Consider the following 26,941-nt stretch of genomic DNA (forward strand, 5'->3'; position numbering starts at 1 on the left):
CAACCAACCAAACAAACAAACAAACTACACACAAAATCCCCAAAACAAAAATCTGTTTGGGTTGGAGAGATGGCTTGGCAGTTAAGAACACTGCTCTTCCAGAAAACTCTGGTTCAATTCCCAGCACCCACATGGCAGCTGACAACTGTCTGTAACTTCAGTTCCGGAGGATCCAGTGCCCTCACATGTTGGTCCAGTGCCCTCACATGTTGGTCCAGTACCCAGAGTTGCTTCTTCCCTTATGGGTGTCCAAGCCCCAATGCATAAAGGTGCTGGACTTGAAGGACTGAAGCTTAGCCAGTCCTGATTCAGCAGTGAGTGCCCCAGGGAGATCGCCTTCTCCGATACACCATTCTTTTTATTGGGGGAGGGGGCATAAAGGCTACATACATGTTGGGGAAATGGGTAGGGTTTTTTTTTTGGGGGGGTGAGTGTACATTATTGGCTGGGGCTGAGGTGCTGGGAATGCTTTATTTGCATGAAGAGGAATTCCAGGTAGTAGGCTATGCCAAACTTTGGGCAGAGTGCAAGTAATCTTATGAAAGAAGGGGGAGATAGAAAGACCTGGAGGGGACAGGGGCTCCAAAGGGAGACCAACAGAGCCAATAAAACTGAGCCCTGGGGGCCCTGCAGAGACTGATACCCGACCAAAGACAATGCATGGAGAGGACCTAAAACCCCAGCTCAGATGTAGCCCATAGACTCAGTCTTCAAGTGGGTTCCCTATAAGGGGAGCAGGGCCTTTCTCTGGCATGAACTCAGTGATGGGCTCTCTGATCACCTTCCCCTGTGGGGTGCAGCCTTGCCAGGCCATGAGGAAGACAATGCAACCAGTCCTGATGAGACCTCGTAGGCTAGGGTCAAATATCAGTGGATTAGGGAAAAGAGGGAGGGAGGAGAGGAGGGAGGGGGACACAGCAAGGATGCAAACTGAATAAACTGTAATAAATGATAATATTTTTTTTTTAATTGCAGAGCTAGGGGCAGCGAGACTACGTGCTGTGTGCGTACGCAGGCACAGAGCAGGGAGCGAGCAATCCTTCCTCCTGTGGGTCTCAAGATTGAGATTTTAGGGGTTTGGACATCTTTATCTCACTTTGGTTCCAGGCCAGTTTCCTTGGTTGCACAGTTCACGTGCACATTCACACAGACATAAATGCAGGCAAAACATCAATGCACACGAAATAAAAATAAGTAAAAAGATTAACATACAAAGTGATGGGTTCTCTTATGACATTTTTATACATGTGTGTCCCAGAGTTTCATATTCACACTCTCAGGATAGCTACTAATTTGATACTGAAAACTATCTTGAAGGAATGCCAAGGATTCAAGTATTGCTGATATTCAGGGGAGAAGAACATACATTGGTTTATTTGTGTGTGTGTGCATGTGTGTGCTCACTCACATTTTGGGTACATGTGAAGATCAGAGGTAGAGTCAGTTCTCTCTCTTCATCATGTGGAATCTAGGGATCACACTCAGGGCATCAGGCTTGATGGCAAGTTCCTTAGCCCACTGAGCCATCTCGACGGCCTAAGTGCCGTTGATCTTGAGGACTCAGAAAGTAATTTGGTGAGCACCACACAGGATGTGTTTATGAGCTGGAGTTCAAGTGCAGGTCTTATCAGAGCGTCCACACTGCCTCCACTGGCAGCCACGTGCTTCATTGGTGTCACTCTTGCTCAATTTTGGTCAATCTAAAAATAGACTCAAGGCTAGAAAAGGGAGTGGATTTGGAGAGAACTACAAGTATTTGTTGCTAAGGGGAAAAACAGAAGAAAGAGGCATGGCCTCTGGGCATAGCCTTGAAGTAGAGTGTTCTGAGAGATGGGGTACCATTGCCCCCAGCTCTCCTAGGAATTCAAAGGGATCTTTGCTGCCTGCTGTTCTAAGGATGGAATCTAGCTATGGATGGGGGTGAGCAACACAAAACGCATTCAAATCCTTACTGGGGAGAGGTTAAAGGAGGAACACAATTTGCATACGCTGAACATTTGGCATCCTAGACTCCCTAGGTGGCTTAGGTATTTCCCAGCAAGTCCAAATTTGATGTCTCTTCCTTGGTCACCCCACACCTTCTCCCTCAACAGCAGCAGCGGCTTACTCAGGGTTCTTCTTCACAGCCCACTGTACCCCTGAGTTCCTTCCCACTTCTGCTTCCACAGAAGTGAGTGTTGGTTTGGGGTAGCCTGGAATCGCGGCTGTTCTCCACATTGCCGGTAAGATTGAGGATAAAGCACCGGGCTGAGGCAGAGCAAGGGCTAAGATTCTGCAGCCGGTTTGGTGAGTCACTGTGCGCTCTGAGCACCCGCCCCCACTGGAGGCAGCTTCGCTTGTGGGAACTGTTAGACCTACTGGAGGGACTGAGGCTTTTTTCAGCGGCCCCGTCAGTGCACAGCAGAAGTGAACAGTGCTGAGTTGAGGAAATTGTGGCTGGACAGGCACGGAGGTAACTCTGCTTGTGTCCTACTGACTGGTAGCTGAAGAACCTACTGACATCTGAGCACTTGAGGAGGAAGGGGTCCATTGGCCTGCTCTGTCCTGTGGGGATGTTGGGGCAGGCTGTGCTGCTTGTGCTCTTCCTGCTCCTCAGGGGTCACCAAATCGAAGGTAAGGATTCCCGTGCTGGTGTGAGACCAGGCCTGGCAGAGACTCATGGGTTCATGTGTGTCTGGGAGATCAGAACTCAGAGGGTTGGGCCATGCCATCTATGTAGTCACCTGGAACGCAGGGAGCAAGAGGAGAGTTTAGAGAAGACGGTCCAGATTCTGCAGGCCGTTGTTCAGTTCATTGTAGAGTGGCATTTAGTCTGTGTGAGCTGTGGAAGGCTGCAATGATGTGTGGACCAGGCTTCCCTTTCCTCTCTTTGGGAGCAGTTACATCACCAGCCATGGGCTTTCTCCGTCATCCTGTCACATTTTTGCCCAAACACCACCTTGACAAGTTTTCCTCCCCACTGAGAGTGTCATCAATTCCTGATCTTTCGCTCTATGAAATTTTCTCTCATTTCCTATTTCCACCCTACGTATTACATTGCTTATTTAAGTTCTTTTCTGCCCCACAGCTTCTTCTTCAGCCCACCAGAATGTAAGGACTTGAATCTTTTTGCTTCATTGCTGTATTCTCAGCATCCAGAATCATCTCTGGCATGAGTAGACCTTTGATACATGTTTATTTCCATATTCACAGCCTCCTCTCTGTTCCCATCTGCCCTCTGGATCTGTTTTGAGCAGCTCTGTGTTGGGCCGAGGGCTAGACACTGAGGTTGAATAAGTCCTGGTCACATTGTGTGTGGAGACTACAGACTGTCAGCATGTATGTATGTCAGCATGTATGTACGACATTTATGCCTGTTAGAGCAGGTGTTCAAGGTAGGTTTGTTGAGTGAGCAATCACATTACTTTCTCTATCATGGAGGTGGATGAGGTTGATAAGTTGGGTCAGATAGGTAAGAAAAGGGAGGGTATACCTGGGCCCTAAAGTTCATTTGGGGCCCTGGATTTGGATTTTTGGTTGTCCATTCTGAAGAAAAGGATGGGCTGGGAGTTGGGGGTCCCTGGATGCTTTGCGTCTGGGTGGGATAAAGTAAATAAAAGGAAAAAGGATGAGCAGTATCTCACTGAGGCTGCTGGATTGTCTTGAGCCTTGAATTTCTCAGGAACATGTTTCTAGTTGTCCCCTGCTCTGGAGAGGACCCTAGGGACACTCCAGCAGGCCAGAGTTATTTTCACTCAACTCCTGCTCCTCACACCTCCTCCCAAATAAGGCATGAATGGAGAAGGAGCCTGGTATGGAAGAGATTTTGGCTTGGGTATCCAAAGAGACTGTAGTGCTGCAGAAATCATTCCTGGGGCAGCCAAATGGCGTGCTTACAAACAAACCTTTCTTACTAAGTGTGACCTACATATAGAAACGTATGTGTCAGTGAGTTACTTTGGGGCTGATTTTGGAAAAGTCATATGTTCACCCCCAACCATTCTCTACTGTCTTTTCTGTAAAGATAAGCAACATTCTCACTTCAAATCTCACAGATTAGTTTTGTCTGGATGTGAGTGGAATCCCACGGCATACGGGCTCCTGGCTTCTTTTACTTAACATTTCCGTGAGGTTTGCCTAAGTTACTGCCTTAGCTTATCACTCTCATGGCTGTGTAATATTTCATGTCATGCTTCTACCATAATTTGTTCGTTCTGTTATGGATGATCATCTACATTTTTAAAATGGTATTGTAATAATGCTCCGAGCCTTTTCTAACACAACAGGACATATTCAAGGTCAAATCATGGGGGCTAAATGTATATCTTCATAGCAGGTGCAGCCAAACTGTTTTCAGGTGCGTCTGAGCCATGTAGTACATGAGATTTCGCACTGCCACAAAGCAGCTGGCTTTTTGTTTCGAGGGCCTGTGAACAGGAAATGAAATTGCAATACATAGAGCCCACAAAGCAAAAGACCAAAGCCGAGGGTCCATAACGTTGTAATTTCTTTGACCTTTTGCATGAAATCCCTATAGTAGACCCACGCTTGTGAGTTATTTGAAAGACAGTCTTGAATTAATTATGAATGAATTAATTAATATCAGATTCATTACGGCTTTACTACGTTCTGAGAACAAAGCAAAAGTTTGAAAGAAAACAGTTGAAACCAATGTTGATATTTTTTTTGGGGGGGATAGAATTTCATATCTTCTATGCTGGTCATGGGAGGCTAGGACCCTACTAACTAAACCACGTCTCCACCCTCAGATTTTACCCACGAGAATCTTCAGGCAGGAAAACAGGTGTGTACAGTACCAAGTACAAAGGAAGGCAGAAGATGGCGCATTTAAAGGGATCCGGGAGGATGACGGATTCTGGGGGGTGGGACTACACCAGGACTGGCCTGGAGTGATAGCTCAGAAAACGAAATAAAGTGGACCAATCCAGGCACAGGAAATAGCCTAGATCAAAGCAGGAAAAGCCCAGAGTTTGAATGAGAGGGGTAACACAGTAGCTGTCTTAGAGAAAGCTGGGAGTGAGACAGGGCTACGTCACTTTTGATGGAAGGGAAACTGTCAGCTTGCCCGAGGAGAAGCGGTGGTCAGTCGAGAGCTAAGTGGAGAGGAAGAAGGAAGTAGGCTGTGGTCTCTGCAGGATACCCACTGCTGTCTGAGCTTGCTCTGCCTGCTGCCGGCCCTGCCAAGAGCTCACCAGCACTTCCCAGAACTGATCCCATCTGTCCTCTCCCCCTAAACCTGGTAACACAAGCCCATCTGAGAGAAACCTCAACATCCTTTTGCCAGGCAATCCCCAGCCATTGGAGACATTCCCCTGGCCGGCCTCTCAGGGACTTCCCAGCTTCCTGTGGGCAGTAAGTCTAGGTTGGAGAAAGCTCAGCTGACTGTGATCCCGGTGGAGTGCCAGCAGGGGAGACTCTGATGGTTTCCTTCTCCTTGCTGCTCACTTCCCCGAGCTGCACTGGGGTTCAGCTGTCCCCGCTTCGCCAAGCTGCAGTAGAGCTCATCAAGTTTCCCCTGTCCTTCTATAGACTTAATATTTCACCTCATCCGTTCTTAACCACCGGAAGAGAGACCCCAAGACTGTGAGCGGCAGTGGCTGCGGAGTCCCTGACCACCGGAATTGGCTGTGGCCACTCCCTCCTGAACTGGCAATCGTGTACACTCTTCATCTCACCCTCTTTCTCACTCTGAGCATGTAAGAACGTGTGGACTTACTCTTTCTTTCTCTCATTATCTTTTCAGAGCAGCATTCCCCCCCCCCTTGAAATGTATACCTCCCTGGGCTGGGGACTCGGGTCTTCCGTATCTCACCGTTCTTGTCTTTCCACCATGCCCCAGCGTATGCGCCGTCCACACGGCACACGCCAACTCCATTGCTCTTTTCCTTTCCCTGGACTGTAGAGACCTGAGGAGCGAATCCTGTATCTGAGACACAGATACACAGCCGTCGAGCTCAGCTGAGCCCTTAAAGTTTTGGGAGTTCCTTTTCCCTTTGGAAAAAAAAATTAACTTATTCTCTGAGAATTTTATGCAATCTATTTCGATCACTTTCTTTCTTCTTTCCCAACTCCTCCCAGATTCTCCCCTACTTATCCACTCAACTTAATGTTTGTTTGTTTGTTTTTTTCTTGAAACAACAACACACACATATACAGAAGTTGGTAAATCACTCTTGAACACAGCTCCTACCCTGGAGCGTGGCTGATACACCCAGTGCGAGTTCAGTGAAGAAAACTGGTCTCCCCTCTCCTGCCCGCTATCAGTTGTGAATAGCTTCTTAGCTAGGGGTGGAATTTGTAACCACTTCCCTCTGGGAATTCCTGTTTCTTTCTGTTCTGCAGTGTCTTTTTTCCTCCCAAATGTCTTTCTGCACTGTTATCAGTTTTTTAAGGTTGCTGTTCAGCTGCTGATGGCTGAAAACCTCCTTTTAGAAAATGGACGTATGGTTAGGGATTTTTTTTTTTTTCAGTCCTACCCACAATTTCCCGATGTCTCCTACCTCATCTGCTCCTGCACACAGTCATTTGGAGTGTGGTTACTCCCATTGTTCTGTTTTTTTTTTTTGTTTTGTTTTGTTTTTTTTTTGGCCAGCACTAGTTTTCCAATCTCAGTCAAGTTTTCTCCCATTTGAAAAACTCAAGCCAACAACTGTAAGAACCTCCATAGGTCTTCCTGATTTTCCCACCCTTTCTTAGACAGGATTTCATAAGTCCAGGCTGGCCTTAAACTTGCTATCCATCCTCAGCCTAGTTCCACTTTTTTTTTTAAAGAAAATAAAAATACTTTAAAATGACATATTTAGTATGTGTGTGTGTTCCTGAGTCATGGTGCTCAAGCTAGAGGTGAGAGGGCAACTTCTGAAAGGTGGTTTTCTCCTCCCACTCTGTGGTAAGAGCTAGAACTCAGGTTGCAGCCTCGGCAGTGTGCACCTTCATCTTCCGAGTCATCTCGCTAGCCCCCTTACCTCCTCTTCTACTTATAGACCAAACCACCTTAGGTATATAAACCCATGCAGTGTTACCTAAAAACAAAATATACCGGTAAAATTTAGTAAGCGCCCTCAGTACAGCGTAGCACTATTAAGGACTATAGATCCCATATTTTTATTTATCTTTTTAATATTTTATTTTATTTTTAAATTTCTTTTTGGAGACAGGGTTTTTCTGTGTAGACCTGGTTGTTCTGGAATTTACTCTGTAGATCAGTCTGGCTTCGAACTCAGAGATCCATCTGCTTCTGCCTCCAGAGTACTGGCGTTGAAGATGTGTGCCAGCACATTTTCCTTTTTCTCTTCTCCTCTCTCTCACTCACTCTCGGTTTTTTGAGACAGGGTTTCTCTGTGTAGCCTTGGCTGTCCTGGACTTGATTTGTAAATCAGGCTGGCCTCAAACTCACAGTGATCTGTCTCCCTCAGTGCTGGGATTACAGGCGTGCGCACCAGGCATCACACTATTTTTAAGAGCTAACATTGTAGTTAAGTATAATCTATATTTAATCGTGTGATGGTGGAGAACCGTGTTCTTTTTAGGTCTCTGCTCTGCCCTGCTCTTGGTTACATAGTACTTACTCTTATCATTTATCGATCTGCATATTGTTAGATTAAGCATCTTTAGCTATTTGTGCTGCCTCTCACAGTTTTATGAGACACTTAAAAATTAAACTCATGCCTGTCACTCCACTTTCTTAACACGTTGAAGAAAGCTTTGCTACAGTCCTTACTAGCCAGAGTGTTGGCACCCAGGCCCATGCTGCTGCTTTGCCTGCAACACCCTCTCCCTTACTCCTTTCTCCACCCACTAGGCTGATCCTGAGGTTTTCTTCTAATGGCAGCTGATAGCCACCTGCTCTAGGCAGCCGCTTCTAATACCCTGGTGTACAGGAAGGCACACCATTCCTGTGCCAGCATCATACCTTCATGTCCTGATCTGTACTGGCTGAAGCAGCAGAGGTTGTACCTTGCGCCGGCAGCCGAGCTTGGTAGTGTAAGAGTCACCCAGTTGGTACTGGCTTTGGAAGGCACGAAGGGTTAATGTAGAGCAGCGGAGGCTTGGCGCTGTGTGGCAGGGCTGGAGTCCCAGAAGAGAGCCCAGGAGAGGATATCAATGAAAGCACAGCTCAGTCGTAGCAAGGGACCCCAGCAGTTGGGGAGATGTCTGTGCTGTGGGATGATCACTAAGAACAGCACTGGAGCCAGCCAGAGCCTAGAAGGCAAGCTGCAGAGGGCAGAGCTGGAGAGGTGACCCAAGCCCATTGGAGAGGCCCAGAAGATTGTGAGTAAACCCCAGACAACTGGACACTGAGTTATCTACACTTCTGAAGTTCGGTTTGGTTTTATTCAGGCTGAGACTGGGCCCTGGTTCTTCCCTCTTGAAGAAACTAATTTAATGTAATTTTGATTTTTTTTTTCTGGAGCCCATTGATGAAGGACTTTGAGCTTTAAAAAGAGATTTTTAGATTTTTAGAGAGATTGGATTTTTTTAAAAGAGACTGAATTTTTAATGTATTTGAATTTGTAAGGATGGTGGGACTTTTAAAGTTATTGTGTTTTTATTGTGATATTAATATTAACATGTCATCTTGGGGATAACTGAGAAAGATTCTAGTTGAAAAATGATGTGTTTGTGTGTCAAGCTGACAAGGGGTCGGTTGTAATGGCTACTTTTATGCCAACTTGACACAAGCTAGCGTCATCAGAGAGGAAAGAGTCACAGCTAGGAAACTGCCTCTGTAAGATTCAGCTGTAGAAAAGCCTGTGGGGGCATTTTCTTAACTTGTGATAAATGGGGGAGGGCCCAGCCCATTGTGGGTGATGTCATCCCTAGGCTTGTGGTCCTTGGTTCTACAATAAAGTGGACTGAGCCATTTGGAGCAAGCCGGTAAGCAGTGCTGGCTAAGATGCTAATGGCATCTGCATTGGCTCCTGCCTCCAGGGTCCTGCCCTGCTTGAGTTCCTGCCCTCACACTGCTTTTGATAATGGAGTGTTATATGGAACTGTAGAGTGAAATAAACCCTTTCCTCTGTTTTTTGTCAAGGTGTTTCATCACAGTAATAGTAACCCTAACTAAGCTATCACCCAATGACCCTGATAACTTCTTAAAAATAGACATGATAAAAAATACCACATATATATATGTATATATAAAATACAGGTGTAGGGAAACAACCAATCAGAATAGGGCCAGCACTGAGCAACCCAGACATCTTTGTTGATGTGCACAGTTGTGAACTTCTGACCTTGCCTTTGGGGTGTGAGAGGTATCCAGCCAATGATGCTGGATGTCCATGGTTCTCAGCCACCACCCTCACATTCTTCTGTTTCTATTGCCTCCTTTTCATTGACCAGGATTCCGTTTCTTATTTAAAATCCTGCCCTGCCCTGTGGATTTAGGTTCTCTGGCAAGCATTTCAGCTTCTTTTCTTGGAGTCATTAGATTTGGCACCGCTGGCATCTTTTCCTGTGAAACACCCAGATCCATCCATAATCCCAGCCTCATCTGGAATGGAGTTTGGCTCCCAAAGCTTTCGTCTCAGTGCATGGCTGATGGATTGCATGTCGTTGGCATGGTTTCTTTTTGACCGGACCTTGCTCTTGGCACTTCTTATGGCTGATATGCTGGTATCAATGATTAGTCCCAGCTGCCCCAGCTCTTCATCTTCTTCACTTGTTTGCCTATATTCTGAGAGGAATACATCTGTGTATCAACCAATCAAAAACTCCCCCCAACCCACTTAACCAGAATAGTCTCTTCAATGTAATCTGCTTCCTCCCGCCTTCCCTTCCATAGCATCAGAGTAATGCTCTGCTTCTAGGAATGAAGTCTTGGGACACATGCCTATTTCTTTCCCAGTGCTGCCAATCACAAGTTCAGATGTCTCACTGGTCCTGGTTATTTTATTTCTGATGTTCTGCATAGGGGAGGAGAGCTTGCCTATCATATATAAGGACTGGGGTCCAGTCCCCATACCGATTAAAAAAAATCTGCAAAAGGTTCATGCTGTCTGCTTGGTTTCTTTACCCCGGAGGGTGTAAGCTCATTCATTGATGTCCTGGAAATGTTGTTCCAATAGCCCCTTCTTTGGCTAGGGATCTTTCTTATTTTTCGCTTGTCAGTCCGGTTCACGTTGGGGGTGGTCTTCCCCGATCAGGAATCTAAAGAAATCCCCACACTCCTCCAAGCATTCCGGTTGATTTTCAGTTTGTTTATAGCACGTCCTTCAACTGGAACGTGAGCTTCTTGGGAAAAGGGACCTTGGCACTCCTCCTCATGTCATACCTCAATTCCCAGGGTAGTGCTTCTCGGTGACGACAGTTTTTCTCTCAGGGAACATTTGGCAACGTCTGAAGACATTTTTGTTTGTCGTGACTGAAGCTAGGGTACCACTGGCATCTGGTGGGCAGAGGCCAAGGACACTGCTAAATGATGCACAGCAGAAGCTTCTTCCTAATACGCAACAAGGTATTCTTGGGCCCTGAATATTAAGGGCTGAAGTCAGGAAACCCTGTCCTAGAGCAACATCTGGCACAAAGAGGAAATCTGGTACCGTCTTCTGGCTCCCGTGGGTAACTTCATCCATATGCTCATACCCACACGTAGATACATACGCATTCACATGATTTTTCTATTTCTATGGAGAATGTCATTGATATTTTGATATGGCTTACATTAATTATTTTAGTTAGTATGGTCATTTTAACAATAATGATCCTTTGAATCCAAGAATGTGGGATGTCCTTCTATTCTTTTGCCCTTTCCAATTTCTTCCATTATGTTTTATAAATTTCATTATGGAGATCTTGCACCTCTTTAGTTATATTTATTCCTAGGACCTTTTTTTTGGTAGCTACTTAAAGTCTGTTTTATGATAGAAGTGTGACTACTCTCTGCTTGATTCCATTTCCATGGAAAATTTTATCCTACCATTTCATTTCCAGACAATGCATGTCTTTAGATATAAGGTGCACCACCACACCCAGCTTTGCCAATTTCTTATGTTCCCAAGGCCTTAGCTCTCAACGCAACCATATCAAAATACATTCACTCGGGACTTCGCTGGCCCTCTACACCCCAGCACTGCATAAACTGTGCATCCTATCCTGGAGTTAGTGGCTAGAGGATCAGGAGCTCGGGGTTACCCTTGGTTACAGAACAAGTCTGAGGCCAGCCTCAGACACGAGACCTTGCCTCAAAAAGAAAGAAAGAACTAAAGAAGGAAACACACCTAACATTTGAGACAACCTAGATTGATGCTACCCTGGGTCATGCTTGAGTTTCACAGCCTCAGGGAATGCACAGCTTCAGGGATACACGAGGACCATGTCACAGCTGGAGATGATGTAGGCTAAGACACACATCTGGCCCAGTAGTTTCTAGGTCTTCATCTGATGCAGGGCTTGTGTGTATGTACTGTGTCCTGTAAGTGCAGCTTCTACTAGGTTCTGGTCGTTACTATGACAGGTTGGTCACTGAGCTCTTTGACAAGTCTACCTGCTACCCAACCCACTGGACTCTTATTTCCTGCCCTGCTTTCTGAGGTTACAAGAGGAGAGGTGGACCTTTCAGTCTCTTGGCCTAATGTGGCTCTGGTAACTCAGTCTGTGGGTATTGGTTTGGTGGTCGGAGTCGTGGGGCTCTGTAGTGAGTGGGTTTTACTGTGTCAGTCCTAAAGCCTGATGTAACTCATTCACATTCCCAGATTGGAGACATTGTGCTTTACACTGGACTGGTCGGAACTCGGGTGTGTGCGTGTGACATGAACAACTGTTCCTTTCTGTTTATGTGTTTTGTTATGATTTGGCCTTCAAAAAGGTTTTATTTGCCCTTTTCTTTTGAGATGAAGTCTCGCGTAGCCCAGGCTGACCTCTCATTTGCCACGTAGCTGAGGATGACCTTAAATTACTGATCCTTCTGCCCCTACCTCCTGAGTACCAAGAGCGTAGTTATATCCTACTATTCCTGGTATTAAGCAGTGCTGAGGATTGAACCTAGGGCCTCATGCATGCGAGGCGAGCACTCTACCGTCAGGAATGTATCTCCTGCCTTGAGTCAGTCCCTGGCTGGCTCGCTCCTTTGCTGAGGGACTATGACGAGGCAGAACATCACAGTGGGAGGGTATGACTAAGCAAAGGTGTTTGCCTTCGAGCATCTGGGGAGCAGAGAGAGACAGCCAGGAACGGGAAGGAGGTAGCCTTCGAAGACGTGTCATTAGTGACACTAACCAACCCCACCTTTGTGACTGACGAAGTTAGCGCTCCGTGATCCAGCCACCTCTCAATGATGTCATCAGCTGAGGACCAATCCTGCAGCATAGGAACCTTTTGTGGGGGGTGGGGGGTGGGGGAGGGGGCTGGGGAGAACCTTGACAAACAAATCACAATGGACTGAGTCACATCAGTAATGTGTTGTTTATAACATTAGTGGTTATAAATTTATCCCCTAGGAACTGGGCATAGAGGAACATGTCTGTCATCCCAGCTACTCAGTAGGATAGTGAATTCATGGCCAGCCTGGGCTATGGTAGTGAGATCCTGTCTCAAAAAATCAAAAAAAAAAAAAAAAAAAAAAAAAAAAAAAAAAAAAAAGGGTTTGGGGAAAATGGTTTAGTGGGTAATAGCACTTGCTCTGAAAGCAAGAAGACCTGAGTTCAAATCCCCAGCACCCGTTATGAAGCCAGCCTTGCCCAACGAATGAGTTTCAGATTTAGTAAGAGATCCTGTCTTCAAAAATAAGGGAGAGGGGCCAGCAAGCTGGCTCAGTGGGTCAAAACACTTGCATCACAATCTCAACAACCTAAGTTTGATCCCTGGAACACACACACACACACACACACACACACACACACACACACACACACTAATGCAGTGGCTACATCTGTAATACTAGCACTTAATCACCAGGCGCTCAGAGGTTAGCTAGCCTGGAGTGTGCGGAGCGGAGCAGAAGAAACATGGAAAGAGAGACTCAGAAAGTTACACTGTGGCATACGGAATGGGAGCTACAGCCTGGGTGCTACAGCCTGGGTGTGCCCTCCCATCTCATCCCCCGCTCTCTCACACACAGACAAATAATGTGGAGAATGAATGACAGAGACGTCTAATGTCCAGCTCCAGTCTCCACATGCCAAAGTGCATGGGCCTGTAAACACATATGTAAACATACTCCACACTAAAGTTTATATATATGAAAAGCTGAATCAAAAATCTCTCACGAAAGCCAAATCAGTTGCTCATCATTTTGCTGTGTGATTGGGGTTATTTACTTAAGTGTTTTCTTTAAAAAAAAAATATATGTAATATGTTTTTATTTTTTGTTCATTTGTTGTAAAATGTGTGTGTGTTTTTTTAATTTAAATGTTTCTTCTTCTAATGTCTTTTTTTCCTTACAGACAGTAACTAGTTCTCTTAACTCCCTGCCAGCCCTCTTCCCAGTTTCCTGCTCAGTCCCTTCAAAAGTTTCTCCTGACCGGTCCTCCTTCAGTTTCCCAACAGTCTGGTTAAGCAGTCCCCTCTAACAGTTTCCCAATGCTAGCATCTCCATACTGTAACAACTGTTCTAACCTATCTGCTCGCTCTGCGTCCCCTGGCTCACTTGCCACCAGCTGCTTTCTTTTTTCACTCTCATAGCCCAATTCACTATCAACTGTCTCCTAACGATATTTTCTCTGGCTCGGTTGCCCTCTCTTCTCCCACTACTGGCCCCATGCCACGCCCAGTCCTCTTTCTTAGCTTCAGTTGGCTTTTTTATATCCTCTCCTGTTCTCAGAAATCCAAGAGGAAACCAATTCTGAAAGTCATATGGTCAAGCAGTTCTAACAGCTAAGACTTCTTAAAGGGCCCACTGACTATCCACTGTGGATCCTCTAAAGGGCCAGGTACAGAAAATAAATCACACTACAATTGGCATTTTGCCTGAATGTATGTCTGTGTGAGGGTGTCAAAAGCCCTGCAACTGAAGCTACAGACAGGTGTGAGCTGCCATGTGGGTGCTGAGAATTGAACCCGGGTCTTCTGGAAGAGCATCTTGTGCTGTTAACTGTTGAGCCATCTCTCCAGTCACTACTTAAGTATTTTCTGACTCAATTCTTTACCTATAAAAATGAGGATAATACCTTCACAGGGTTTTTGTGAAGTTAAGTACTTGCAACACATTTGAAACTTATCTGTCACATAGTACCCAAGGGAGCCTAATGTGGGGCTAGAGAGATGGTTTAGCAGTTAAGAGTGCATACTGCTCTTCTAGAGTGCCCAAGTTCAGTGCCTAGCACTAATGTTGGACAGCTCATAACTGCCTGTAAACACCAGCTCTAAGGGATCTGATGCCCTCTTCTGGCCTCTTGGGCACTGCCCTCATGTACACAAACATATATACATATTAAACAATAAAAATAAATGTTCAAAAGGGATTTTAGCTGTTATTGTGGGTCTGTGAGTTCCTTTCCACTAGAGGGCATAGCCTGGGGACCAGGAGAACCAGACTGGGCTCTGGGCTCCTCACACTTGCTCCCAGATCCTTAGCTTAAGGGAGTTACAGGTAGCTGCTCACGCTGCTCAGGTCCCATGGTCTTCCCGTCACCTTCAGACCAGGTTTTCTTTCCTAGGGTGCTCCGATTCTTCTGAAGATCTGGATGGTGTCTCAGGGAAGGATCTCTGCCTGCGGCCTACCGACGTTCAGACGAAAAACGTTTCTGCTCGATGGAAGAAGAAACAGCTGGGTTCAAATGAAACAACTGAGATCGTAGACTGGTCTCCTCCACAGACGGATAACATCAAAATATCTTCTATCTATGATTTTGAGGATAAGGATTTTGCTCTTGTTATCAAATCAGCTAAGCCAGAAAACAGTGGTCTGTACTGGCTGGAGATCACCAACAGCAGTGGAGCAACTTGCACTAAGCAATTCCAGATTAGTATATTTGGTAAGTTTTTGGCACTGCCCACTCTGCCCCTCTGACTCCTGTAGGACTCACATTTCTAGAACCCTCTGATTGGAATCTCTGCTTCCAGATCATGTCAAGAAACCTCACCTGAAGGGCGAGTGGACGACCTGGGCTAATTGGACGTGTCAACTGTCTTTGTACTGCCTGGTGGACAAGGATGACAATGTGAACTATACTTTGTACAGAGGGAGCACGCTGATCTCGAGACAGAGGAATGGTACCCATCTGGAGAGCCAGGCTGATGCCAGCGGCCTGCAAACATACACCTGCAATGTTAGCAACAAAGTCAGCTGGGCAATCGTCACCCTGAACGTCACCCAGGGCTGTCAGAGTGTCGATCTGAGTAAGTGGGGCATTTTGGCCCACGGCAAGGACCCCACAACCAGACCCACGTGAGACTGGGGTATGAGGTCACATGGTCTTCTGGCTCATGGCCTTGGGTGCTTCCTCAGCAGGTGCCTGGCCTCTCAGGTGCACAGGCCTGTCCTACCCTGGCAGGATTTATATCTTCTCCTTCTATTGGAAATAACAGTTTTCCTTCCTCATAGAGAATACCTAGTTGTTTAGTGACTTGTGATGCCCCGAACATTATCTTCCTAATTTGAGGGACTGAGACCCATTTTCTCCTGACTGATGTCTTCCCTCAAGCTGGAGAGTGTTCTGAGACATAATAACACTATACCTTGTCAGTGGGGCAGCAGGAACATGCCAAGGTACTTTGCCAAGTTCCAGATTTATTGCTTATCCTGGGTTAAGGCTGTGTCACTTTGTATCAGATAAAGGCTTAATGTGCTATCCGCATAGCACTTACAGGAAAACTAATCCAGTTCAACCCAACCCAACCCACCTAACCTACTTCACTCACCCCATCCCACCCAATTCAATCCAACCCATCCGACAGCCCACCCAACCCAATCTAAGCCCCCCAACCCAACCCACCTCACCTAAGCCAACTGATGCCCCATTAGAGGTCTTTTTCTTAACTCTACCGTATTTGCAGTGTTTAGGCCTCTACCTCCTTTCCACCCATCCCCCAACATTAAGTAGGAGAGAGAAAAGGTTAGTGGGCAGAGGGGGTCCAGACCCCTTTCCTTCTCACAGATATTTAGGGTCAAGGAGTTCTTTCAGGGCTCTGTACCAATCTCCGTCAAACCACAGGCGCATCTAGCAATCTCCTCCGTGCCGCTGCGCTCCGAAGCATTTCCCTCCGTCTGTCTGCTTTAAACCATCACACCTTCTCTGTCTCTGGTTTCTCCAAACTGCTCCATACCCCATGCCAACACACCCACTCACCCCACCCACGCTACCCACCTCACCCAACCCAACCCAACCTATCCAGTCCAACCAGGGAGTCTCTATCCTTAAATTTACAGCAGCAAAATGTCCTCATCTCCTTACTTTGGGCTCAGGTTTCCACCATGTTAAGTTTAAAGTCGTGTAGTGTATTTTCTTATCTCTCAGGTGCACAGGCCTGTCCTAGCACAGGATTTATATCTTCTCCCCTTTCTCAGAGGAGGAAAACACCGAGAAAGCAGTAGGAATAGGTCCTCAGAACCTCCTTTCTTAGGAGCACTCCTTGGCTTCTCACAGGACTGGACTTGAAGTGTTCCATAGGCCACATCCAGGCCTGAACTCTGGATGTATGTCTACCATCAGCTTCTCTAGGCACAAGGAAGCAGGCATTGCTGTGGGTGAAACTAGCAAGGAAGTGCATCTCTGCCCAGACAGTGTCCTGTGCCACTACTCCACCCAGCGGCCTCTTTACTTCAGTGGGAGATCCCAAGTACGTGCAGTTTCCAAATTCTTAGCAAGCAGTGCCCAATTCTTAGCCTCCAGAAGCTGGCTGTTGAGAGAGCAAGGGAGTCCCTCCTATAGGAATCCCAAACTGGGATCCCTCTGTGGAACTACAGACCTGAACAGGACTAACTCAAAGGGTAGCTACCGAAGGAGGAAATGGAAGTAATAAACTAACACTACAAAGAATCTCCCTGCCTATAAGTTTGCCTAAAAAAATTTAAGTTACACAAAAGAGAATGCAGGAGAAGCAGCGCCTTCCCTGGGCAGTTCAAAGGTCACTTACACCTGCCCGTTTGGCTCCTTTCCCACACCAAAAGGAGCATGTCTCTGCTGGGAGGTTTCAAGAAGAGGACCCTAGCTGATAGCTGCTCTCTAAGCCCTTTCCCCATCTTTTATCAGGGAAAGCACCCTTCTCCCAGGCACCCAAGGCGACTAACAGCGGAAATCAAGAGTAAAACCGAAAATAATTTTCACTGTAAATGTTCCCAAACAACCAAACTTGCAGTTTCTGTCTCTGTAAAACATGTTTAATTGTTCTAAGTTTCTGGTACCTAAAAGAGATTTACCGCTGAAAGGCATGTGTAAAAATGCAGTGTTACAGTTTAGAACCTATATAAACGGTGAAGAACCTCTGAGTAGGACCGCTTCCTCATTGTGCATTAGCCAGAACTGGTTCTACTCTATGAAATAATAGACCTTTCCTCAGAAAATTGGGGGGGGGGCAAAACTAAGTTATTTATGGGCAGAAAATAAACAAACAGGAGTGAGGCAAGGTGTAGTTACAGGAGCAGTGGTTTGGGGGTTCCAGACCATTGTTACTTCATCATTTATGTACTAACTGTGATCCTAGGAAGATTCATTAACTTCTGTGAGTTTCCATTTTTCCTGTTGGGTAAATGGGAGTGATAATAAGCAGTACCTCACAGAGTTGCGGTTAAGATCAGGTGAGATATCGTTTATGAAAAGCTCATTAGTGGACACCTGTAGTACAAAATCCTTTACCATTCTCTTCTTGTTAGTTGGATTATAAATCAGGGCCTCTATGTGTAACGCAAATGACGAACGCAGAAGTTCAAATGAGGAAGAGAAGTGACGGCAAAAGAACCAGAGAAGAGAAAGGGAAGGCTTGTAGCAGTGTGTGGCGAGTATTTGCTGGGTTACAACGGTAGATAGATGGAACAGTTGCCATGCGAGATGTTTTACAGGCACCAGATCATGTGACTAGCTCTTAGAAAGAGGAAACATCTTCTTCTTTTTTGTTAGGTAAGAAAATTACTTCAGAGAGGTAAGTAGTAGCACCGGTCCTCTGGAATTTATAAGCTGGACCAGTCTGTCACCCAACTGAGCAGGAACTACAAGAGTGATGAATTCATAGGATGTGAGGAGACAGGCCACATGAGAGAGGATAGCGGTTTGGGGATAGCTCCTGAAGCTAATGAATGGGAAAGCGAGCACTCAGTCCTCCTACCTTCTGTGTCCCTCAGAATTCATATTTCTGCCCTTTGTGGTGATCATCGTTATTCTGGCCGCACTATTTCTCGGTGCCATCATTTGCTTCTGCGTATGGGATAAGAAGAGAAAGCAGTCACGTAAGTAGAAGGCCCCTGAAGGGATGCTGTTGCTTGAGGCATCAGGTCCAGTGGGTTGAGCCTGTGTCCATGGGCTGTACTCTGAAAACAGCATCTCCTTTTCTTGGGAGAGGTGTTGGGATATGTGTGAGTATGGGGGTTGGGGGGAGAGGTAACCAATGCGTGCACCCTCCAGTCCACACTGTCTGTGGCTTCCGGGGATTTAAAGCATAGTCCCCAATATGCCGGTTTACCTAAGGTGATGGGTTTGGTTGGTGTCTTCCCAGCTTGGTGGAGAATATATGTCAGGGGTAATTGCTCCATTGTGCTCTTTAGGTATCCTGGCAAGAGCATTCACCTGCCTGTTTTCTAGAGCCGTTTTAAAGCTCTTGACCATCGTTGGCACAGGTGTTACTTGTGAGGCCTGGATAGGAAACCTTCCGAAGGTTTCTGAAGTCCTAACCTTTATTTTCTTCCTCACACAGAGGTCGTCCCTAAGGAAGATTTGACAATATATGAATATATCAAGGATCCACAAGTCATGAGGGATCAACTAGGACATTCTAGGGCCTCAGGATCTTCCGCAGCTGTCCAGGAAGATGAAACGGGACAAAGAGAAGGGGACGGATGTCTTTTCCAGGTGATCTTCAGCTTTCTTCCATCGCTTTTTTTTTTTCCTCCAGCAGTTTTACAGCTCTGCCCAAACAGAAAAAGGGAAAAAGAAACGTAGCAGAGAAAACACAAATGAGGCAGAAGGGGGATCGTGGTGCTGTATTGTATCTGCCGAGAAGGAATGGAACTCAGTAGACATCACTAGCAGAGGGAAGACTGTGTCTATTACTGCCTTCCCAGACTGTATCCTGGCATCTTCCTCATTTCAGCGTAGTCTTACCTGCTGGGCTGAAGGCCAGGATAAGTTCAACCTTCATATAGTTATTATTTGCAATGTTGTAGTTAGAACTGATAAAAACAGTAAAGAATCTCTCTTCAGGGCCAGTTCCCCTTTCTGCATTAGCTGGCTGGGGGCAGCCCCCTTTGCCTGCTTCCTTGTCCTAGCAGTGGAATACTGGACAATAGAAACTACAAAGAAGATGGATTTTCCCACTGCTATTGGGCCTTAGGGCACATGAATCTACCTGTAGCCACCTGACAGACAAATGCTTATTAAAAACAAACAAACAAACAAACAAAACAAACAAACAAACAACCTAGCCTCCTCATAGAATAAATAAAGATGACAGTAGACTAGGTAAAATAAGGAGGTCATAGGAAAGGGGCCTTTTTACACAAAAAGGAGCTTTTTTTTTTTTTTTTTTTTTTTTTTTTTTTTTTTTTTTTTTTTAAAATACAAAAAAGGCCTGAGTACTCCAGCTACCTTTTGACTTGGGGTTCCTCCCTGCATGACCTCAGCCTGTGTCTCTTCACTATCTCCAGGTTTTGACTTGAAGACCTACATTTCAAGTTTCATATGGCCTCTCTTTGGGCTGCAAATCTAACCTTTCTGGAGACAATTCACACGGGTTTGCACAAAAGAGAAAAGCAACAATCTCCCGTTGATCTTCTAGCTGCCAAGAATGGCTTGTGTTTCTCTGCTTCTCAACCTCTTTTGGAAAGCTCAGCTGCTAAAACTAAACTCTCATGGAGGCTTTCCTGACCTCCATGAAATCCCCATTTGGCACCGTGTTCTTGGGGACATGCAAGATGGAATCCTTCCATCTCTAATTGCCTGTGGAGCAGGCATGAGCCGGAGGGAGGCAGGAAAGGCTATGTACTCTCTGACCTTGTTGAGATCAGGCTTTCACTCAGCATTATGACTTCTCTGGGATTGAATTGAGGTCAAGGGTAAGCTGACCATGAGGCCTGGATCTAGAGAGATTGCCACATCTTTAAAATTTTTGGACCCTCTGAACTTCAATGTCCTGAGGAGGAAAGAGCACAAATCTGCCTCTTAGAGCCCTGCCCCACCGTCAGTGGTTTTGTTGGCAACTTTCACTCAAAAGTCAGAAAAGTCAAGAAGGGAGTTCTAAAGTTACTAAAGGGAAGGAAGAGACAGGGAGCCTATTGGGTTGTTGACTCCTGGGTGGTTCCTTGCTGCTTGTCCACTGGAAATCACCCTCCTGCCCATCTCTCCTCATTCTGGGGTGTTTGATGATGAGGCTCTCCCAGTTTTGCACCTCTCTCCTTTTGGAGACCCCTTCTTCTTTGTGATGTCTCTCACTGTTCAGCTCCAGCTTAGACAGAGATTATTATATGTCCCTTTGCTGTTTTCTGTGCAGGAGCAGACGCTGGAGCAGAAATCCCCTGGAAATGGAGGCACCATCTACTCTATGATCCAGTATAAGGTACTCCTCTGGCCTCTAATCTATCCCTTTCCAGGCTAGTCTATAGGGCTTCCTAAGCCTCGCTTAAATCAAAACAGTGAATGGAAAATGAGACATTGGTGTGTTCTGGGGCTTGGAAGACAGCCACAGGTGCTTTAATGAATTGTTTGAAATGATCGCTGGACTCAGAGTGTCTTGACAGAGATTTCATTCTTTCACATCTAGCAGAAGTCTAGACCAGGTTGTCTATGGGAGAATGAACTTTGTTACAGGATTCAGCTCACGTTTTCCTTCTTATTACCCTAATGGTACCATTAATCATTATATTTATTAAGGAAAGAATAAATGTGTATTGATCTTTTAAAAATCTTATTTAGATTTAACAGTAACGGTCATTTTCTTAATAAATCTCCCTTGGCAGTCTTAAGAAATTTATAAATGTGGAAACCAAGACTCAGGTTGGCTGATGTGTTCAAGGTCACAAAGCTGAATAGTAAAAAAGAGTTGATCCAAACAGTTTCTCAATTTTCATGCCTCCTCCTCATGCCATACCTCTAACTTCTGACAACACAGAAGTTCACACATCAATTAGAAAGAAACTCTATAAGATTGGCAGGTGACATGATTTCATTGCTAACAAGTGTTCTCTTCCAAAGGGAAATGCTCGGCAGTGGACAGTAGTGAAATGTTTCTGATAAAAACCTTCTCTTCCTGTTGTCTCATCTTCCCTTCTTTCCTCCTTTCTCTTCTCTTCTTCTCTGTTTCTTTTCCTCACCTCTCATTTGTCTTTCCTTTTTTCCTCTACTCTTCCCTCCCCTCTTCCCTTTAAGGACCAAGTTCAGTAACAGGAAAGTCCTCGCCCTCAGCTTTTTGGAAAAATTGTATCACAAAGAAATCCATCCTAAGGGTGATGGATACCTGCCATTTCACTGGCTTTAGTCACACTGGGCTCCAGAGAGAATAATTTGAATAAATCCAAGGAAGAACTCCTCTTGATCAGGGCTCTGAATGAGAATAAGATTCCTCCTCTGGAGCATCTTACCATGGAGATGGTTGCCTGACCTGATGAACATGTAGTTTAGGTCTAGAGAAGGAAGGAGTTACCAAAAGGAGCCATTGAAATGTTAAAGAAACCCTGGAAAATTTTGGGTTTGAATTCTTCAACTGTGTGCTGGGGTCATTGCTGTCTTCTTTCTCTTCCTCATTATTCCTCTTTCCCTTTCCCTCCTTCTTCTGCATCTATAAATTTGTTTGTGGCAGAAGGAACATAGCTATTTTTAAGGAATAACATAAGGGTTAGAAAATAAACTATATAGATAAAATAAGTGTACAACAAATAGTGGCAATTACCACTAACAGTAACAGTGGAACTAATGTCAGTCACGATTGCTCAGCTACTCCAGGCTTCTTCTCATTAATAAACAGAGATCATCGCTTCCATTTAAGCAGAGAAGGGCTATGCTCGATCTATATTTCTGAAATACTTTGTTTTTTTTTTCCTCATTAGCCTCATGATTCCACATCACAAGAAAAAGTTTCAATATATTCAGAAATCCAGCCTTCCAGGAAGGTGAGGTGTCTCTTCCTCTGGAGGGTTCTGTGGAACAGATGTGCATTTTGCATGTGCACAGTCTGCTGTGTTTGCAGGTGTGTGTGTGTGTGTGTGTGTGTGTGTGTGTGTATGCCCCCAGGAGCTGTCTTCTAGTCTGTGCAGCTGAGTAGCTTCTGTTAAATGATTACATCTAGATGCTAAGGGCTGACAAGAAGAAAGTCCTTTCCAGTTCTTCCCAGAGAAAAAGAGAACACCAGACTGTAAGATTTTCTTAGACTTTTTGCAGTGGGTGAAGCATAGGAATAAAGCAGCAGCATTTGGTACAGAAGGATCCCACACAGCTGAAGTTATGGTGAGAGCTACTGGAGAGGTTTCCAAGGTAGGGTCTTGCTGCGTGGAGCTGAAGCTGTGGGCTGAACTAGGAAGGAATAGTATCGACATTCAAAGACCAAGGGTTCTAGCAATGCTTCACTTGGAGGCCCATGGAAGGGCTGAAGTAGCCATCATGACCTCAGTCAAGCAGGATCAAGCTCTGCTCTAATCTCAATTCTCAACATGTCTGGAACCATACTGTCCTGAGGCTCATGCTTATAACTGGTGTGGGAGGGAATAGGATGGTGTTCTTATGGCTGGAATCAGAGAGTGGAGCTGCAATCTATAACTCAGCAGAACGGGGAATTGGAATTCTACAACACTGTGCAGGTCAGGAGCTATAGGCTGAAGGGGATTAGGACAAATTTTCAGAACTTTATTCGTCTTCTTTTAATCAATCATCTAATCCACTTGGATTTCACCATGAGACATATTTCTTTTTAAATTACATGCTACAATGTAAACACACATAAATGTTCGTGGGCACTGTGGCTCGGTGTAGTAGTATATTGTAAAAATCTCAGGGCTGATGGGATTGGCTAAGCATGTAAGAGCACCAGCTATGTAAACCAAATGACCTGAGCTTGAGCTCCAGAGCCCATGGCAAAGAGCAAACTGACTCCTGAAAAGCTGTTCTCTGACTCCCACATGCACACTGAGGCACACATGGCCACACACACATCATACACACAATAAAACAAATTCTACATATTACTCAAAGCACAGTGGATGCTTCAGAAAACCACTGTGTTCAGGGTGTGTGCTAAGGATAGCACACATGTATGTGTACAAGAGCTGTTTATATTAGAGAAGGGTATATGGAAATGACGCGAGGGTTCAGGTAGAATTCATGTTAGGAGTGCCTGAGGGACACGTTTATATGTCATATGTCATACTAGGGATATATGTGTTTATATGAATGCTAGGAATGTATGAGTGTGGATTGGAGGTCTGTGTGGGTATAGGGCACTAAACTCTGACTTTAAGCTCAGAAGATCACATCATAGGCCAGAATGCATTGTGCTTCTCTGGGTACTGTTAAGTACCACTGCGGACTCTGGGTACTGTTAAGTACCACTGAGGACTCTGGGTACTGTTAAGTACCACTGCGGACTCCTGGCTAGAAAGCTTTCTCTTTGGGATCTTGCATGTGAGTCAGGAGTAAGGTATCTCTTATCTTAAACTCACACCTTCTGAACCCTTAATTTCTAGTCTGGATCCAAGAAGAGGAACCAGAACCCTTCCTCAAATTATACTGTGTATGAAGAGGTAAGATTCTGGAACTCTCCTTCACAGTGGGTTTAGTGTCTGTGGACTCCTGAGATCTGGTCCAGAGGATATACTTACAACAAGGTCATCCATACAGCTTCAGAGCTGCTGGGATTTTAGGGATCCTGCCCAAAGACACTGATGTCCCAGAAGATTGAATGTCTAACTCAAAGCCATATACCATGTGTTCAAGCTGGTAAGGCCTGGGTTCTGAACTAGGGTTTTCCACAAGCTCGTTCCAGAGCTATGTGTAAATGTTAAAGGATATATGCGGAACATACAGAGGAGAATCAGAGAGGGAAAAATAAATGACTCTAAATCACTTCCTAAAATTAGGAAGTTGTTGGGAATCATTTCAGAACGTGGGTGATCTCAGACTTCTGCAGAGGACATCATTCAAAAGTGACACCGCATCTTGCAGTTAACTGGTGCCCGTTAGCTCTACATGGAAGGAAGAAAGAGGGATTTAACATTTATTAGGGTTTTTCCTAAGGTGTAAGGTGCATTTCCATGCCTGGGCATAAATTGCCTCATTTAATGCTCACAGAATGCTATAAGGTAGGTATAATCTAACCATGTCCTTCATTTGTTCTTTTCAGTGCGAGGTATAGAACCCAGGGTCTTCAGTGTGCTATACAAGTATTCTACCACTGAGTTATAGCCCCACCCCTATGCTTGCAGTTTTACATCCAGAGAAATTAAGGCACAAAGAGTACCCTAAGTATTAGCCTCACACTATAATCAAAACACCCAAGGCCTAGTATAAATGTTGTCTTCAGTCACAAGGGAGAGGCTGTGTGGTTGCCTGTGGGGATTCTTAGCTTTACAGTGGTAGCCCAATCTTGACCCTGACTTGACCTCCAGAGTTGCAAAGGAGACTATACGGCCAAGGCAAGATGGGAGCCATGGAGAAGCACGGGGTAGTTAAAAACAGCACCAGAACTGAACAGAAGAATGGATTCAGGTCCCACCTTCACTTCACACTAATTACCAGCCACTTTGATTTTTTTTTATTAGTCTGTAATATGGGGATAGTGGACCACACGCTACAAGATTGTTTTAAGAACAGTCTGGAGTGAAGGTTTGACGTCTCTCCCTTTTCACTGCAGGTTGGAAAGCAAAGCCTCAAAGCCCACAACCCCGCCAGACTGAGCCGCAGAGAACTAGAGAACTTTGATGTTTATTTCTAGGTGTTGGAAGTGTTTTCATCCCGTGTTACGCATCAGCATTGACTTTGGAAGGGAACACAGCATGTGATGATGATTCTGTATGAGTCTATGGAACAGCTTCTAGGCTGAGAGGATGTAGAAGTTTATCCACGGTTTATATTTTATATTTTATGTTTCATTTTAGACAAGTTCTGGCATAGTCCAGCATGACCTGAATTTGCTAAATAGCCAATGATGACCTTAAACTTTTGATCCTCCCGTCTATACTTCCCAAGTGTCTTAAATAACAGGCATGTACCACCATGCATGGCTTAAAGACAATGTTTAACAGCCTCTGTAAGATCAAGAGTGTTAAGCAAAACTCCCAAACTTACAGGCCATAGGGTAGAGAGGTTGTGTTGGCCACATTCTGAGACACTGTAATCTACACAGCACTGTATAAGTGTGGGATAGCGGGAAATTCCCTTCTTGTGGTTCTCTAAGATGTTACCCACCACTCCCAACACGGGATGTCTGCATTCTAGGTGGGCCCTTCCCCTCCCCACCTCCCAAAGCAAGAACAACAAGAGATGACTGTGGCTCAGAGAGAAAGGAGCTATGGTTCCTCCTTGAGGCTGTGCTGTCTGGCTGTGAGCTAGCTGTCAGTTCTCCCACAGAGGCTGGAGTCCTGGCTTCTCTCAAATTCGGGGAATCCCTGATTATCCCACATCTTTGCTTCTGGCCAGTTGTTCACAAGGGATAGTGGGAAGAAAGTGAGAGTACATGGTGCAATTCAAGCGGGTCTCTGTACGAAAGAATCATCCAGAGTGTGTGCCGTCCTGATAATCAGTGGTTAAGATCGGTGCGGCCCACAGTGTGATGGTTGCCTTACAAAGTCCTATAACTAGAAATCTGTTTTGTCACTGTCTTCTTTGTCTTAATCTTCTTCAGTACGATTTTCCACTGTGCAGACCAGAATGGCCTCAAGCTTACAGAGAGCTACCTGCTTGTGTCAATGTCCATACTGTGGGCCACCACACCCAGCCTGTTTTGCCTTTTTTGCAGAAGTTTCCCAGGAACCATAGGTAGCCAAGTTCAAGTCCTGTGAAGTGCTCCCTGCGATATGCCCTGCAGGGAAGGCTCAAATAGTTGATTGCTGCAGATGAGGCAGTTGGGGACCACATACCATGCTGTCTCTCTTCTGGCTAGCTCCTTCAGCAGTGCAGGAAGAGCAGGCCCAACTCTGGATGAGCTGAGGAGAGCAACGAGTATGAACTGAGAGAACACTTGCTCCAACACCCTGACAGGTGGCACTGCTCAGAGTCTACGGCTTTTGTTTTGTTTTGTTTTGTTTTGAGGCAGGGCCCCACTATACAGCCCTGGCTGTCCTGGACCTCACTGTGTGGACCATGCCGGCCTTAAACTCACAGAGATCCTCCCTCCTCTGCTGGAATCAAAGGCACACGCCACTCGTCATGGGAATTTGACATGAAAATGTGCTCTCACACAGAGGCAGTGTCAATCCTTTGCCTGAATTAAACCGGTGAACTTCTCTATGCTCATTGTGCGGGTCGTTGATCACCGTTCGTTAGCACGTCTGTTTAAACGCTGCTAGAGGTGGGGTTGACTCTCTGGCTTGCGGTCAGTCTTGTTCACACAGAAATAGCAGAGAGCTAGAATCCCAGCCCTAGTCAGCCTCCTGCAGGACAGCCAAGGTGTGGCTTGTTTGCGTTTCACCTGATCCCTCATCCCTGCACACACCTTGCAGGCTGGCTTCCCTCTAGGTAGAAGCACAGACAGAGAATATCTAAAAGCAAGTGCCAAGAAAGGAATATAGTCAAAGAATCTGTGGTCTTGAGGCAGATATTGGGAGGTGAGTCAAGGAGTTTGGTAAGCAGAGACAATGAGAAATGATGGAGAGTCTGGGTAGTGGTGACATACACCTTTAATTCCTGCATGTGGGAGGCAGAGGCATGTG

The 26,941-nt window shown here is 45.5% G+C and overlaps 1 protein-coding gene and 1 long non-coding RNA gene across 3 annotated transcripts; both read left to right on the forward strand.

Annotated features, from left to right (window-relative positions):
* Positions 1-1,797: 1,797 nt before the first annotated feature.
* Cd244 (CD244 molecule) lies at positions 1,798-26,519 on the forward strand. Of its 2 annotated transcripts, none has more exons than XM_021647077.2 (9): positions 1,798-1,920; positions 14,598-14,915; positions 15,004-15,279; positions 18,218-18,322; positions 18,787-18,941; positions 20,578-20,643; positions 22,130-22,192; positions 23,759-23,815; positions 24,925-26,519. In XM_021647077.2, the coding sequence occupies exons 1-9, from the start codon at positions 1,911-1,913 to the stop codon at positions 25,003-25,005; spliced, it is 1,131 nt and encodes a 376-aa protein (XP_021502752.2). In that variant the 5' UTR covers positions 1,798-1,910; the 3' UTR covers positions 25,006-26,519. The 2 variants fall into 2 exon arrangements, with proteins under 2 accessions (XP_021502752.2, XP_021502751.2); XM_021647076.2 differs by lacking the exon at positions 1,798-1,920 and adding an exon at positions 2,355-2,613.
* LOC132646500 (uncharacterized) lies at positions 2,965-5,646 on the forward strand. The gene is made up of 3 exons (XR_009584797.1): positions 2,965-3,374; positions 4,749-4,783; positions 5,530-5,646. It is a non-coding gene; the product is annotated as an uncharacterized LOC132646500 (long non-coding RNA).
* Positions 26,520-26,941: the final 422 nt, after the last annotated feature.

The sequence above is a fragment of the Meriones unguiculatus genome, chromosome 11 (genome assembly GCF_030254825.1).
Source record: "Meriones unguiculatus strain TT.TT164.6M chromosome 11, Bangor_MerUng_6.1, whole genome shotgun sequence".
NCBI classification, from domain to species: Eukaryota; Metazoa; Chordata; class Mammalia; order Rodentia; family Muridae; genus Meriones; species Meriones unguiculatus.